The following is a 14,938-nucleotide window of genomic DNA, read 5'->3' on the forward strand; positions in this document are numbered from 1 at the left end:
TTGGAGGAGTAGTTAGTCTTATCTAAATCTTTAGCTCTCATTACTAGTTGCCCACTTCTCATCTGTTCGAAGCAGTTGACAAGACCAAACAAAAAGGAGAAGCCCTATGACTTTCCATGATTCAAATATCTTTACCTGATAAATTTTTAAGCATTAGAATTAACCTGGTCCCTAGATCCTGTAAAGGAAGAAGACACATAGTCTTTTATATTTTCCCTTTAGCCTTCTAAATGCAAGAGCAGCCAAATATTATATTATTAGTTATATTATCTGTCAGCTCTGTAAGGTGTAGAAAGGGCTCAGCATGCACCATTTAGTAGGTTATAGTTTGACCCAGAAAGGCATTCTTCCATGAAAAAGAAAATGATAGTCTCTTTTTAATGTTTATAGATTCAGGAACAATATCAGCTATTATAATAGTTTATTGGATGCAGAAGAATTCCTCACATTTAGCACAAAGGGATTACCAAACCTGGAAAAAGAATGAGAAAAGAAACATGTCTATATAAACAGAGTATATGCAGCAGCAGGGCTTGACAGATTTGCCATGTAATTATCAAGATCAAGTGTTGGACTATAAAAAAATATTGCAAATATAAAAGAAATACTTTTATATTACAGATCATACCCACTTTCAACAAAATTGCTCCTACAAGATTCAGTGTAAAATGGGTCCTTTTGTGGAACAACTTCCCAAAAATCAAGAGGGAAGAGTAATCATATTCCTTTATCTTGATGTTAGCAAGTGACATTTATTAGCTGGATCTATCAACTACCCACCTCAAAGCTTTTTCATTACAAGCTGAAGAAGCCACCTTTCCCTATAAACCTCAACCTCCACATGGCACCACGCTCTAAAAATATCTGAGGCTTAGTGCTTGTAAGTGTATGAGGGAAAATGTAAAGACATTGAGACATGAAGAATAAGCATTGATGAGGTGTCATGGACTAAACAGGGGAGTGAGTTATTAGAATAAATGAAAAACAAAGACTGGAACTATAAGGCTTTTACATGACAACCTTCAATCCTGGAAGCCTGAATCTGTGCTTTGTAAAGTTCAGGGATGGGTTTAAATGCAGTTGCTTTTTCATACAATAATTCAAATTCTCAAATTCTAAATTTAACATTATCTGGATCTCTTCTCCCAGAACCAAAAGATAATTAAATAAACAAAACACTTGTGACCTATAAAAAATGGAAGAAAATTTCAGAATCCAACATGTCTGGATTTGAATCCTGCCATCACCGCTTATTAACTATGTAATCGTCATCAAGCTCCTGTCACTCTGAGTGTCAGTTTTCTTATCTACAACAGGATGATAATAATATGTTTCCCTTAGGAGTGCTAGGTGCTTTAAATGAGTAAAGTTCAATTTTAGAACACAGCATGTTGTAGACACTCAGTATATGGTTGCTCTTATGAAATTCAATTTAAAATTTTTCAGCTGTTGAGGAATATGCTCTATAATAAACATAATGAGGAAAAGGAAGAATTTGCTTTGCCTACCTAAAATCACATTTGGTATTTGTTAATTGGTGATTAAGAACTCGGTTGGCACTATCCACTCAGTATCACACAGCCCTCCACCGCCGAAGAGTCACTCCATTCAGAAGTCACAGATGAGAAACTAAAAGACCCATTTGGACTTTAGGATATTTGTGTAGTGAAATTCTATTTTACTGGCTGTCACTGCAATCCTGAGTGCACGTGGAGAAAACAAGCTATGGAGCTGTCAATCCCAGGCAACCAGAAATAGTTAATTAGCAGAAAAAATTACTAAAGCTAATGTGATCATTTTCCTCCTTCCTTGGCTTCTCTGCATGAGCAGTTACAGCCTAGGCATGAGGATTTGCTTAGTTATGCCTTATTTAACTTGACCAGCTGGAGGGGGTCGTGTCAGTCTGAATGAGAGCCTCCTGGGGCTGTCAGAGTGCAAGGGAGTAGAAGTTCCTAAGACTCCTTGGAACCCTGAAAAAGTTACCTATTAGTTCCCAGCTTCCTGCAGGAGCACTTGGCACATTTTCCATCTGTTTTCTTGTTACTCCTCTCACAGCATGCTGTGATCAAAGGAGGCTATTTTTTAAAAAGACCTGTAGATATGTAATGCTATCATTTTTTCACTGCTTTTTTTGAAAGTCACAGCAAAGTGTGATTCACAGTTGAGACAATGAAATTGTGTCATTCACGCATAGGAAATGAAAGCCATTAAGAAAGGAGAAATTAATCCTCGCTTAATATCATACTTAATGGTGAAAAACTGAAAGCTTTCCCTCTAAGATCAGGAACAAGCCAAGAATGCCTTCTCTCACCACTCTTATTCAATATAGTATTGAAGTCCTAGCTAAAGCAATCAGGCAAGAGGAAGACATAAAAGGCATCCAAATTGAGAATGAAGAAGTCAAATTGTTACTTTCTGTAGATGACATGATTCTCTGTATAGAAAACCCTTAAGACACCACAAAAAAAAACTATTAAAAACAATAAATAAATACAGTAAAGTTGGAGGATACAAAAAGTACAAAAACCTGTTGTGTTCCTATACGTTAACAATACAAAGAAATGGAAAGATATTCTGTGTTGATGGATTGGAAGAATCAACATAGTTAAAGTGATCATATTACCCAAGGCAATCCCAATGACGTTTTTTAAAGGAATAGAGCAAAAAATTCATCTGATTTGTATGGAATCACAAAAGATGAATGGGACTACATCAACTAAACAGCTGCTACACAGAGAATGAAAACATCAACAAAACAAAGAGGCAACCAACTGAATGGGAAAAGAAATTTGCAAATAAAGCCTTTGATAAGGGGCTAATATCCAAAATATATAAAGAACTCATGCAACTAAACAACAACAAAACAATCCAATTAAAAAATGGGCAGGGAACTTGAATAGGCATTTCTCCCAAGAAGACATACCAACAGCCAACAAACATGAAAAGATGGTCAACTTCACTAGCTACTAGGGAAATGCAGATCAAAACCACAATGTGATACTACCTCACACCTGTTAGAATGGCTATTATCAATAGAAGTAATAACAAATGTTGGAGAGATTGTGGAGAAAAAAGAACCCTCATACACTGCTGGTGGGAATGTAAATTGTACAGTTGCTATGGAAAACAGTATGGAAGTTCCTCAAAAAATTAAGACTAGAATTACTATATAACCCATCAATCCCTCTTCTGCGTATTTACCCCAAATTTTTAAAAACATTTAACTGTAAATATTTATGCACCCCAGTGTTCATTGCAGCATTATTCATGGTGGCCAAGACATGGAAACAACCAAAATGCCCTTTGATAGATGATTAGATAAAGAAGATGTGGTACAGATACACAATGGAATATTACCCAGCCATAAGAAAAGATGAAATACTGCTATTTGCGACAGCATGGATAGATCTTGAGATTATCATGCCAAGTGACATAAGTCAGACAGAAAAAATTGAGAACCATATGATTTCATTTACATGTGCAAGATAAAATTGAAAGCAACAAATGAACAAGACAAACAAACAGAGACTCATAGACATGATCAATAGTTTAGTGATTACCAGAGAGAAAGCGGGGAGGGGGAGATAGATAAAGGTAAAGGGGGTCAAATATATGGTGACAGAAGGAGATTTGACTTTAGGTGGTGACACACAATGCAATATAATATAACATTATTGAATTGTACATTTGAAACCTATATAATTTTATTAACCAGTGTCATCCCAATAAATTCAATTAAAAATGCAAAAGTAAAAAAAGAAAGGGAAATTATTAATTTTTCCTTTTAAACTGGACCAAATGTGGCTTCTTAATCATTACATGTATATATTTATTATTTAGCTAATGCCAGTTGGGTGTATAAAATCAAAGAAAGTAATTTTTCAAATGAAATAAGATTGCTAACGTATATTTTTGGTTTCAGGAAGGACTAAGGATGCTTATTTCAAGAGATCTAGACTGTATCAATACCATGTATGTCCAGTTTTCACTTAGCTTTATAGCAAAAGGTAAGTCATTTCTATGGCTATGAGTTTATTATTTCTCTTCAAGAAAATTTTCCCAGGCACAGTTCCTCCTCCACAAAGAAATAATGAGGTTGAGGCCCATAAATTTTATTATATGGAAGAGTTAACATAAATGTGAGTACATAAATATTCACAAATGTTCTTCTATAATATAAATTCACCTTAGAATAAGCGTAAAATAACTACTGATTTTATAATAATTTCATATAACTGTAATAATCATACTAGTTCTGTGGTAAATAAATTTATCATCATATCCCTGAGTCTTTTTCCACAATTACTTTCTAGCTGTAAGATTTTTAAAATTAAAAATTTTAAATCTGGAAATTTGGGATTTTCTTTTACAGATGTGAATTTAAAAAAGCCCACTCTGTTATTCTGACCTTTCATGTAAACTAAATAATTTTATTGACAGATAATGCCATTTGGATAAAATAAATTTTTTACATAGATTTTGTTTTTATCCTGAGATTTAAATGTTTGACCTTTTGTAAAGTTGTGATGTCTGTACACAAAATTTTTTATGTATCATTGCCTAAATGAAACAGAAAGATAAGTGTTTTTATCTAAGAAGATGAGGCAGATATTGTATGAAAACCCAAGATTTGGTATGTGTTTTAAGGTATATTCATACAGAAAATCCAACCTGTCATCACTTTAAGTTGCCTCCGAAGCATTTGGACTATAAAGCCTCAATGTGACTATAAGTTGGCTTATGCACTGATGCCAAAAGAATAGTCTAAGAATATATGTTTCCTCATTTTTATCACAATACACTTCATGCCTGTGTTATCTTCTTTCTAGGTACCCCAGAGAGGTCTCACTCTATTCTATTACAATTCTCCATCAATGGGGGAATCACTTGGCACCTGATGGATGAATTTTACTTCCCTCAAACAACCAACATACTTTTCATTAATGTTCCCTTGCCGTATATTGCCCAAACCAACGCTACAAGATTCAGACTCTGGCAGCCTTATAATAATGGTAAAAATGCCCATGCTCTCCTATGATCAGAACTGACTGTGGCATGCTAACGTGTTTGCTTCTAAGGTGTAGAGGAAGTGTTTATCAACTGAGTAGCTTAGGTGTTCATTGCATACATTTTACGCGCTTCACTTTTGAGGAGTCTAAATTACTTTTAACCTTGTGTATCTTTATCATCTCTTCATATTTGACTCGTAAATTCTCTGATGGTGTAAATATAGCTGAATCCTGTCACAGATCTAAGGTTTTTAAAAAATAATACAGCATTATCATTAGGCACTCATCAATTATAACTACAGTTTTGCTGAATGCATTTAGGAATACATAGTTCTTCTTAGTGTGGCATTTCATTAGTGAAATAGAACATTGCAGTAAAATGCCATGACAAAGTGAAAGGGACTTACACCAAGCAGATAGTGCCTTAGATAGATAAAATATTCTCATCATATACTCTCGTTTCATTTGATAAGTTAAAATGAATGAATAATGTAATAGCATTTTCAAATGGTTAAAGAAAATGATTTTGCAAATTTGTAATGTTTTACTGCATTCTATATTTCTATTAACTGCTGATTATAAAAGACCAGACTCTACCAAATAATGCATTTAATGGCCCTTTAAGCATGGAGATATCATATTAAGCAGGTTCTTTGCAGAGATAACACAGAAATAGATAATAAAATGTACTGCCATTTCTAAAATTTAACCTGAGCATTTCCTTTATAACTAATAAGTTAAAATAAATACTTTTAACTTGTTGTGAACAGAAAAAATAATCTTTTATAATCACCAAATAAAAGTCCAGAAAGAAACAGAACCAGTTTCACAATCCAGAGGATACTGTCTTCATGGTATGTTTGGAAGGCTTACCTGACTTTTCTTTATTGTTTTCACCAACTGCTTCCAAAACGAGAAAAGAGAAGAAAGCTCTCAGAATTAGAACAATGATGAGATGAGAGTGAGAGAAAGAGGAAGAGGGAATGAAAGACAAAGAAAAAGAAAAACACGCAAAGAGGCAGGGGGACAGAGATGTCTGACTTCATTTAAATCATCAGGTTACTTCTACAGGCTCCTGTTTACAGATTCTTTTTTATATTTTATAAGAATTGTACTAAAGTAGGAATCAGTGAAAAGGCAACATTGAGAAGTTTGACATTTCTGCTTGGCATGGTCTTATTACCTTATTTTGAGTTCAATGCAAACAATGCTTTACAAAAGCAGCCTGGGTTTGTCCTTCTAAGCTACTTAGTACCTTTCTTAAACACCGAGCCTAAGTGGCTGAATCAAATTCTGTGACAGCCTAAGGAGTGATTTTGCTAATTTTCTGTATATTCCCACATATCTTTAAATAAACATAGATGCACTATGGAAAACAGCATGGAGGTTCCTCAAAAAATTAAGAATTACCATATGACCCAGCAATCTCTCTTCTGGATATTAACCCCCAAAATTTGAAAACATTTATCTGAAAAGATATTACACTCCAGTGTTTACAGCAACATTATTCATGGTAGCCAAGATGTGGAAACAACCAAAGTGCCCTTCAATAGATGATTAGATTAAAAAAAAAAACAAAAACTGTGGTACATGTATACAATGGAATATTACTCAGCCATAAGAAAAGATGAAATACTCCTATTTGCAACAACATGGATGAATCTTAAGATTATCATGCCAAGTGACATAAGTCAGACAGAAAAGTTGAGAACCATATGATTTCACTTATATGTGCAAGATAAAACTGAAAATAACAAACGAACAAGACAAACAGACTCATGGACACGGACAACAGTTTAGTGGTTAACAGAGGGAAAAGGAGGAGGAGGGGAGGTACATAAGGGAAAAGGGGGGTCAAATACATGGTGACAGAAGGAAATTTAACTTTGGGTGAACACAATGCAATATACATATGACGTATTGTTGAATTGTACACTTGAAACCTATATAATTTTATCAACCAACGTCACCCCAGTAAATTTAATTTAGAAAAAGAAAAGAAAAGCATTAAGAAGAAAAATGAAGTATTATATAACAGTATTTTCTTCTGTCTAGTTTTTAAACAATTAAATAAAATTATGTATCAGCCAGTGTTCTAATAGCATTGGGCCTTCAGCCTAACAGAAACATGATGCTAAACTGTGAGTTAACTCTAAAAACCGTGAGTTGCATCTTGAAGATACTAGTAATTGTACCTCCATTCTAAGTCTGCCCATCCTCACAGATCCAGATGTCTTATATATTCCCCAAAACCACAAAAACAAACTCGAAGCCCACTCTTGCCGGTAGAGGGTCGATAGCACCACCATGAAGGGAATAGCATACATTTTACAAGCTGTTTGTCACATTTTTCTGGAATTCGTAAGGCTGTTCCATGCTATGTCAATTTCATGATTGTTTATGAAATTGTTTCACACTTTAATCACTGTAAATATACTGTTATATAGTTTGTGTTTCTTTGTCTAAAAGCATATGTTTAACGTGCTGTTACTGAGTTCTTTCTGTCCTTTACTGTCCTCTAATGAGCAAAAATGTCCATCTGATTTTCACCATTGGAAAATTTGCTTTATCCATTAATGCCTTAGGTAAGAAAGAAGAAATTTGGATTGTTGATGACTTCATTATTGATGGAAATAATTTAAACAACCCTGTGATGCTTCTGGATACATTTGACCTTGGGCCCAAAGAAGACAATTGGTTTTTCTATCCTGGTGGTAACATTGGTCTTTATTGCCCATATTCTTCAAAGGGAGCACCGTAAGTATTTAATTCAGAAGCTAAAAATAAAACCACTGCTCTATACAAATCGTGATAAACTTTTGCCTAAATGGATTCGTTGTTGTTTTCTTACATAACAGCGAGGAAGATTCAGCTATGGTGTTTGTTTCAAATGAAGTCGGTGAGCATTCCATTACCACTCGTGACCTCAGCGTGAATGAGAACACCATCATACAATTTGAGGTACTTGGCTTTGTTCTATTAGAAATGCTTTAAATTTTATCTTGAACAAAACCTATGAAAGAGGAGGAAAATCTCAGATAATTTCATGCATTATGACTTTCGATTTTTGTGCAAGGACAAAAGAGGTTTTACATCATAATTCATTTTTATTAGCAGAACCAATTGTCATACTTAGGTTTATTTCTGAATTTTGTCCTTTATTTATGATATAATCTCTCCACCTAGTACAATGGGAAGTTGTTGAAATAAATTTTTTAAACATTATAAATATAAAAGGATGATGCTATTCCAGTATTATTTTCATAACACAATTCTTATGTGTTATTTAGGACCCGTCAATGTAACTATAGTCTACACAGATCATACCAGCACATTTATATAATATTCACCTACCATGGTGTCATGAATTTTACAGATAAAATAATACTACACTGTTTTTGTAATTTCAAATATATTTTCTCTGTGTATTTAATATTTATTAACTATCTTTTTTCAAAAAAGCAAATTAATAATATATTTAAAAATTCCCTTTATGTATTTCAAAAACTTAGATAAAATCGGCAGAACCAAAGGTGCATTATGCCAGTGTTCAATGGTATTAACTTCCAGAGGTACTTATGTCATAGCTGAGGTACATACCAACCACTTGTCAGACTTACTTAAAATAGTGTCTAATTGTATCAACAGTTTTGAATATGTGTTTTAGATTTAATATCCGCATTCTCTAAATTAGAGTTGTCTTCCTATCTAGCCAACTGGGAAAAAAGCTAATGGTTAGAATTAGAGAAATAGTCTTTTCATTACTATTTGCTTGGCTTGGCTATGAAAGGAGGCCAAAAGTAAGATTTGAAATTCTATGCCAGCCTCTTCCTTACTCCCTTCCTAGTTTCGTTATAAAATGAGGAAATATAAATTTTCATGAGTCCTTTTGAGGTTCTTTATGAAAAAGTATTATTTAAAGGTAACATATAGTATTACTCAGGCAAAACAGAATTTTATAGTTTTAAATATTTCAGCAAGGCAGTTCCCAGGAAAATGAACTCAAAAAATAATGAAGTGGTGTATTATTTCAAGCCTTGTTGCTCTAAGGAAGTTTGTACTATTTTTTTCTTCCCCAAGATCAACGTTGGATGCTCAACTGATAGCTCCTCTGCTGATCCAGTAAGACTGGAGTTTTCAAGGGATTTTGGGGCGACCTGGCACCTGCTACTCCCCCTCTGCTACCATAGCAGCAGTCATGTCAGCTCCTTGTGCTCCACTGAGCACCACCCAAGCAGCACCTACTACGCAGGGACCACCCAGGGCTGGAGGAGAGAGGTTGTGCACTTTGGGAAGCTGCACCTTTGCGGGTAAGGACCTGCTGCTTTTTGCTGCATTTGTTTCTCATTTGACCATTTTCTCCCTGCCGTCATCCTTGACTTACTTTATTGGGGGGAAATTTCCACCTTACATTTCTTCTTCAGTTTTCTACTTAAAGTGGATTGACAGATATTTAAAACATAGGACACTGAGCTAAGATACTACTAACTTATGGTTTAAAAGTAGATTTAAAAGAGCACACTGCCCTCTGTTAGGGGGCTCATATCCCCACGGGTCTTTATTAGATTAATTAGAAAGCAATAGAAATATGGCATTCCCCTAATATTGTAACCCTTTCCCACTCTCTCCTCCACCTCACAATATAAATACAGTTAGAATTTTATGACTTTCAAACATCTACCTATATTTCCCATGCTGGGAGAAGACACATATGGAGGATGGAAGCCCACAGAATGTTCCAGGTGTTTCATAAAAAAAATTGTTAACACTCTTCTCCCAGGCATTTCTACGTTTTCAACCTCTCTCGGCATTTTCGCTACATATATTTGACTCTTTTAATGAAAAGCTATTTAGAGATGAAAGACTTCGATTCTAACAGAATTTAAATGAAAGATATAATTCAAACAATAAAACCAATAATATAAGTGAACAAAGAGAGGAAGTCAACAAAGCAGTCTATTTCAAAATTTGTGTTTTCCTTCCAAATAAAGAACTTATTTTTTCAGAGTATGTCAAAAAAAAAGAAGCGTTAATATCATACTTTCAAGATGGAAATAGATTTACATTCCTGATGTGAAACTCAGTATAATTAGAAGTCTTGGGTCTTCAAGCAAACCTACTAAAACTACTGGTACTTTTCCAAAAGAGTGAAAGTGCATTTTCAAAAGTCTGCATTCTCTTCGAACATAAATCCATTCACTCCTCTTTATATCATCAGCATAGTTTTTATAATTTAATTGCTAAGGACTTTAATATTTTGTGTTGTTGAATATGTCACTTATTAATTTTTGCTATTTATACCAGGATGTTATTCTCGTAGAAAATCTGTTTTAAAAAGAAAAGGCATTACTAAGCAAAATATCCTCAAAGTTCTTTAGAAGTGATAGCCGAGGAGGCAAGGAGAGGCTCTGGAGACCATAGGAACAGATAGAGCTGAAGATTCAGCCAGCACAACTAGAAAACAGCTATTGGGGGATGGGGGTGCGGGCGGTGGGGGTATGCTTATCTATAAAAGAACTGGACCAGGGGAAAAAGCTCAGGAAAAGTTTTATCCAAAATCAGTTGTATTTTTTAAGATTATATGTTGCAAGAAATATAAAGAGACTTCTAAAAAGTACAACTTATTGGAAACATCCTGGGGAATAACATGGACTCCACTCAGGAAGTGTGAGGACATCAGCAAAAAAAGCCATGATCCTCATTTTTATCATGCTGATATTAATATCAATCAGTGCACTACAGTTCTCATTTTCAGGAACTCATAATTCCGCATTTCTAGAAAAGAAAGTCTGAACCAATCAGCTACAGCCAAAAAGCCAAGTGGTGCAACAGAAGCATGGCTGCCAAAAATCCATGCTTACGGGCAGTGTAGGCAGGGAAAAAGACCTGGACGGCCAATCATTTAGGCACCTATGACCAATACCACGACCATTATGATATTGCTGAGAAGCTTTAATGGACCTCTAATTTTCCCCAGTTTCCTAGCTAAGCATTAGAATGAATAGAAAATAATCATAAAGGTTGTAGGCCATGATTTTAGATTGTTTTGACAATTGAGACGTGCTTCAGCAAGTTCCACCATGCAAATAATACTATTTAAAGGAGTACAAAATAAGGTCACAAAGATCTGCCAGTTAGAGGTACTGAGTGAGGAGATCCGCTCCATGACAGTGCTCCGGTACCATGGAGCCAGCCTCACTTAGCATTTGGTTATGTCCACTAGGCTATGCTTACACATAAGGCATGGTGATGTAACTGGAAATACGAACAAGAGAAATGCAGATGTCTATATTTTTACCTGCTGGTATTGGGTGTCAGTTTAAAATATACCTCCTCCAATTATAAATGTACAGAACTTAGACTATCATGTTTTTTGCATTCCATATCATCTTTATTTCTATGAAAAGAAAGTAAATCTGTTAAGGAGGCATGCCCATTCTCACCATGGTATAAGCCTATCTTTCAAACTGCCTTCAACCATTTCTGCAAGAGAATTTGCCTTAATAGTGTTGTCTAGTCCTTGTTCCAGGAAAAGAATTACCACTCTTCTTAAAACCCACGCAGGCATGAATTGCTGAAAGGCAAAAGTTAAATTTACTCCAACTCAGTGAACCGTCCTTTGGTTCATGTTCAGCATGGCACATAATAATGGCACAGTGTTAGATGCTAAAAATATATAGGTAACCCATGTTTAAATTACTCTTTCCTGTGCACTTACAGGACAATTACCAAGAAAAAAAGTATTTTAAATGTTTTCGATGCAGAAATGTTTATTTTTGCCTCCACATATAGTGAATTCTCATTTGAAGCATAAGGATTGAGTGTCCATCAGATTTTATTCACATCACCTTTGTGTTCTTTTCGTCTAGTCTTTTTTGTCTTTAAAACTCCTAATTGCTTTATTTTATGCAGTTTCATAATGAGTCAACCAAAACCCCTATTTAATGAAAACACTGTGTGCTTGAAATTTTAAGTTTACATTTAAAAAAAAAAAAGATCCTTTTGAATACCACTGGCTTGGAAGGACAGACGCTGATATTCACCAGGGAGGGTGGCAGCAAGAAATTTTCAAAATAAGATTTCAACAGAAAGGAACTGCAGGGAGAGCAGACCCTTAAGTCCATTTATCATAGTGCTTGCAGTTTCTGTGTCAAGGCAGGTGAACAATAATAAATATCCAACCAAGGTGATTCATTTATATTCAGAACCTTTGAATAAATAAGTTCAAAAAAATCCATGTAGGCTCTTGTTCAAAGGAACATTCCAGCCATTTCCCTCAGCTCAGCAGTCTGAAAGTTCAAAAGGTAGGAAGTGCTTCTTGCCAAGACTAAACTCTGACAAGTATTTGAAAATAAATTTAATTATGAATTGGCATTTTGGGGGCACCTTAATACAGTCGGAGTCTTGATATAAACAATGAAATTAGGGTTACAATTATATGTGGGAACTTGACTCCATCTGCTTTACTCACTACTAAACTTTAGAAACCTGATACATGCTTCTAATATTGATTTCTAATTTCCGTTTCACAAATAAAAAATTACTCTGACTTTAGTTCCTATGATGATTGAAAATTGGGCAGGTTCACAGAGTACAAAAAAGAATACACATGCCATCTCTGTATCTGTTCCCTCTAAAATAAATGCATCTCCTTTGAACTAATTTTGTACATGAAAAAATATACTAAACTATTTCTGGATTTTGACCTAAATATGTAAAGTATTTACAAAAAGCTAACTTATCAACAATATGATAAGACAATTCACTTACAAATAAAAAGGAAAATTATCTTTGTTTTAAAGAAATAAAAAACATCCGTCTAAAAATAAATCCGATTTTGTCACTCCTCTCTTTAATCTTTTGGGATTATCTGTTGCCAATAGGATAAAATAAAATAAAATAAAAACTTAGTTTGGTTCTTACGGCTTTTCACAACAAATGACATAAAACAAACATTTATTGAGCATCTGCTATATGTGAAACACTGTACTGGGCACCATAAAAGGGTGCAAAGAAGAACGAGTCATGAAGATTGGCCTCTAGGAGTTCACAGCCAATAGGGAAAATAGGTACGCTTTTAAGTACCTACAGCTTTGATACTTGTAATTATGGAAATTCCATCAAAATTATGGAATAGAGAGAGCAAGAGAGAGAAATTAAAGGACTAGTTATTTACCATATGGCCCAGCAATTTCACTACCATTTTACCCAAAAGAACTGAAAACAGGTATTTAAGCAAATACTTGTATACGAATGTTTATAGAAGCACTATTTGTGATAGCCAAAAGGTGAAAACAAACAAATATCCAACACTGGCCAATGAATATACCTGTACAATGGAATATTATTGAGTTATATAAAGGAATGAAATTCTGATACTTCCTACAACATGGATGAACCTTGAAAACATGCTAAGTGAACAAGACAGACCCTAAAGTTCACATACTATATGATCCATTTATATGAAATATCCAGAATAGATAAATACATAAGAGACGGGAAGCAGATTAGTGGTCTGCCAGGGGCTGGAGGTGGGGGCTGCTTGATGAGTGCAGGCTTTCTTTTTGGAGTGGTGAGAATGTCTTGGAACTCAATAGAGGAAATGGTTGGCTAACACTATGAATGGGTGCTAAATACCACCAAATTATATACTTTATAGTTAATGGTTACTTTTCGGTTATGTGAATTTTACCCCAATTTTTTAAAAAAATTAGTTATGTGAAGTATAGATAGTAGGAATGGAGAAAGCCTCACCAAGAAAGTCAATATTGAAAAATGTGGATGCTCAGGTAGAATTCTGACATAGAGATAGGATTGGGAAGGGCTTACAGGGATCGAGAACCTTACTGGTAAAATCCTGTCACCTGAGGAATGGAAATTGTGTTTCTGATGTGTCAAATCAGGTTTTCTATTTCTTGAGTGTGATGCAGTGGTAAATAAATGCCCACTGCTTATTGGTCAAATGTGCTTACTCTGAAGGTATATCGTTCCACTGATTAGATTTTGAAAAACTTGTATCTCTTTTCCAGATCTGTACGTTTCAGATGGTACCAAGGATTTTACCCTGCTGGCTCTCAGCCAGTGACATGGGCCATCGATAATGTCTATATTGGTCCCCAATGTGAAGAGATGTGTAATGGACATGGAAGTTGTATCAACGGAACCAAGTGTATATGTGATCCTGGCTATTCAGGTCCAACCTGTAAAATAAGCACGAAAAATCCTGATTTTCTCAAGGATGATTTTGAAGGTAATCTTTTCTTATAAATTCTATGTAACTTTGTGAAAGAACTTACATATTAAACACAATTTGTAATATAGAAGTAATCATTAATTTCCACTCTAACATTTCCTTATTTATCACTGCAATTGAAACGACCCAAGCCTTCATTTAGTTCTGAATTTTATAGGGTTTCATTTTTGGAACAATGGACAATGAGAGTGGACGAGACCATAACTGAGAAAAACTAAGCCTATTTCACCACTTTTCTATCACGTTTAATTTCTTATTCATGATAATTTTAGAAAATGTCTATAGAGGGTTAATATTCTTGGGTAGAGGAAACAAGTTTTCAGAGATACAAATTCCTTTCACTGCTTTATCACCAACTCAGTAAGCATCCTCTCATCACTTTCTGTATCTCGATTATACCTAGAATCTAACATCATTATATTTGAAGATAGTGCTACAACATAGAAAAATGTATGTGATGTAATAATTGCAATTATTCATAATCGTATATCCCTTGGATATGCACTCTGATGAAACCATGGCAAAACATTCTCATAAGAGAAAAATCTTAAACAAATGTAATAGCTATCTATGTTAGGATACTATGATTAGAGATTTTTGTTCTCTTTCCCAAATTAAAATTTTTTTCTTTTTCCCAAATTATCTATAAAATTGTTATATTTGTGGTCTTAAGATA

The 14,938-nt window shown here is 34.5% G+C and overlaps 1 protein-coding gene across 2 annotated transcripts in view; it reads left to right on the plus strand.

Moving 5' to 3' along the window:
• RELN (reelin) overlaps positions 1–14,938 on the plus strand; it is a 457,821-nt gene that overhangs the window by 383,322 nt on the left and 59,561 nt on the right. For both annotated transcript variants that reach the window (XM_006925407.2, XM_025041934.1), the window contains exons 37-42: positions 3,923–4,007; positions 4,830–5,012; positions 7,595–7,766; positions 7,868–7,970; positions 9,090–9,319; positions 14,039–14,259. In XM_006925407.2, the coding sequence (XP_006925469.1) occupies positions 3,923–4,007; positions 4,830–5,012; positions 7,595–7,766; positions 7,868–7,970; positions 9,090–9,319; positions 14,039–14,259 (994 nt within the window). The remainder of the gene's footprint in view (positions 1–3,922; positions 4,008–4,829; positions 5,013–7,594; positions 7,767–7,867; positions 7,971–9,089; positions 9,320–14,038; positions 14,260–14,938) is intronic.

This window comes from Pteropus alecto, unplaced genomic scaffold, assembly GCF_000325575.1.
Source record: "Pteropus alecto unplaced genomic scaffold, ASM32557v1 scaffold109, whole genome shotgun sequence".
In the NCBI taxonomy this organism is placed as follows: domain Eukaryota; kingdom Metazoa; phylum Chordata; class Mammalia; order Chiroptera; family Pteropodidae; genus Pteropus; species Pteropus alecto.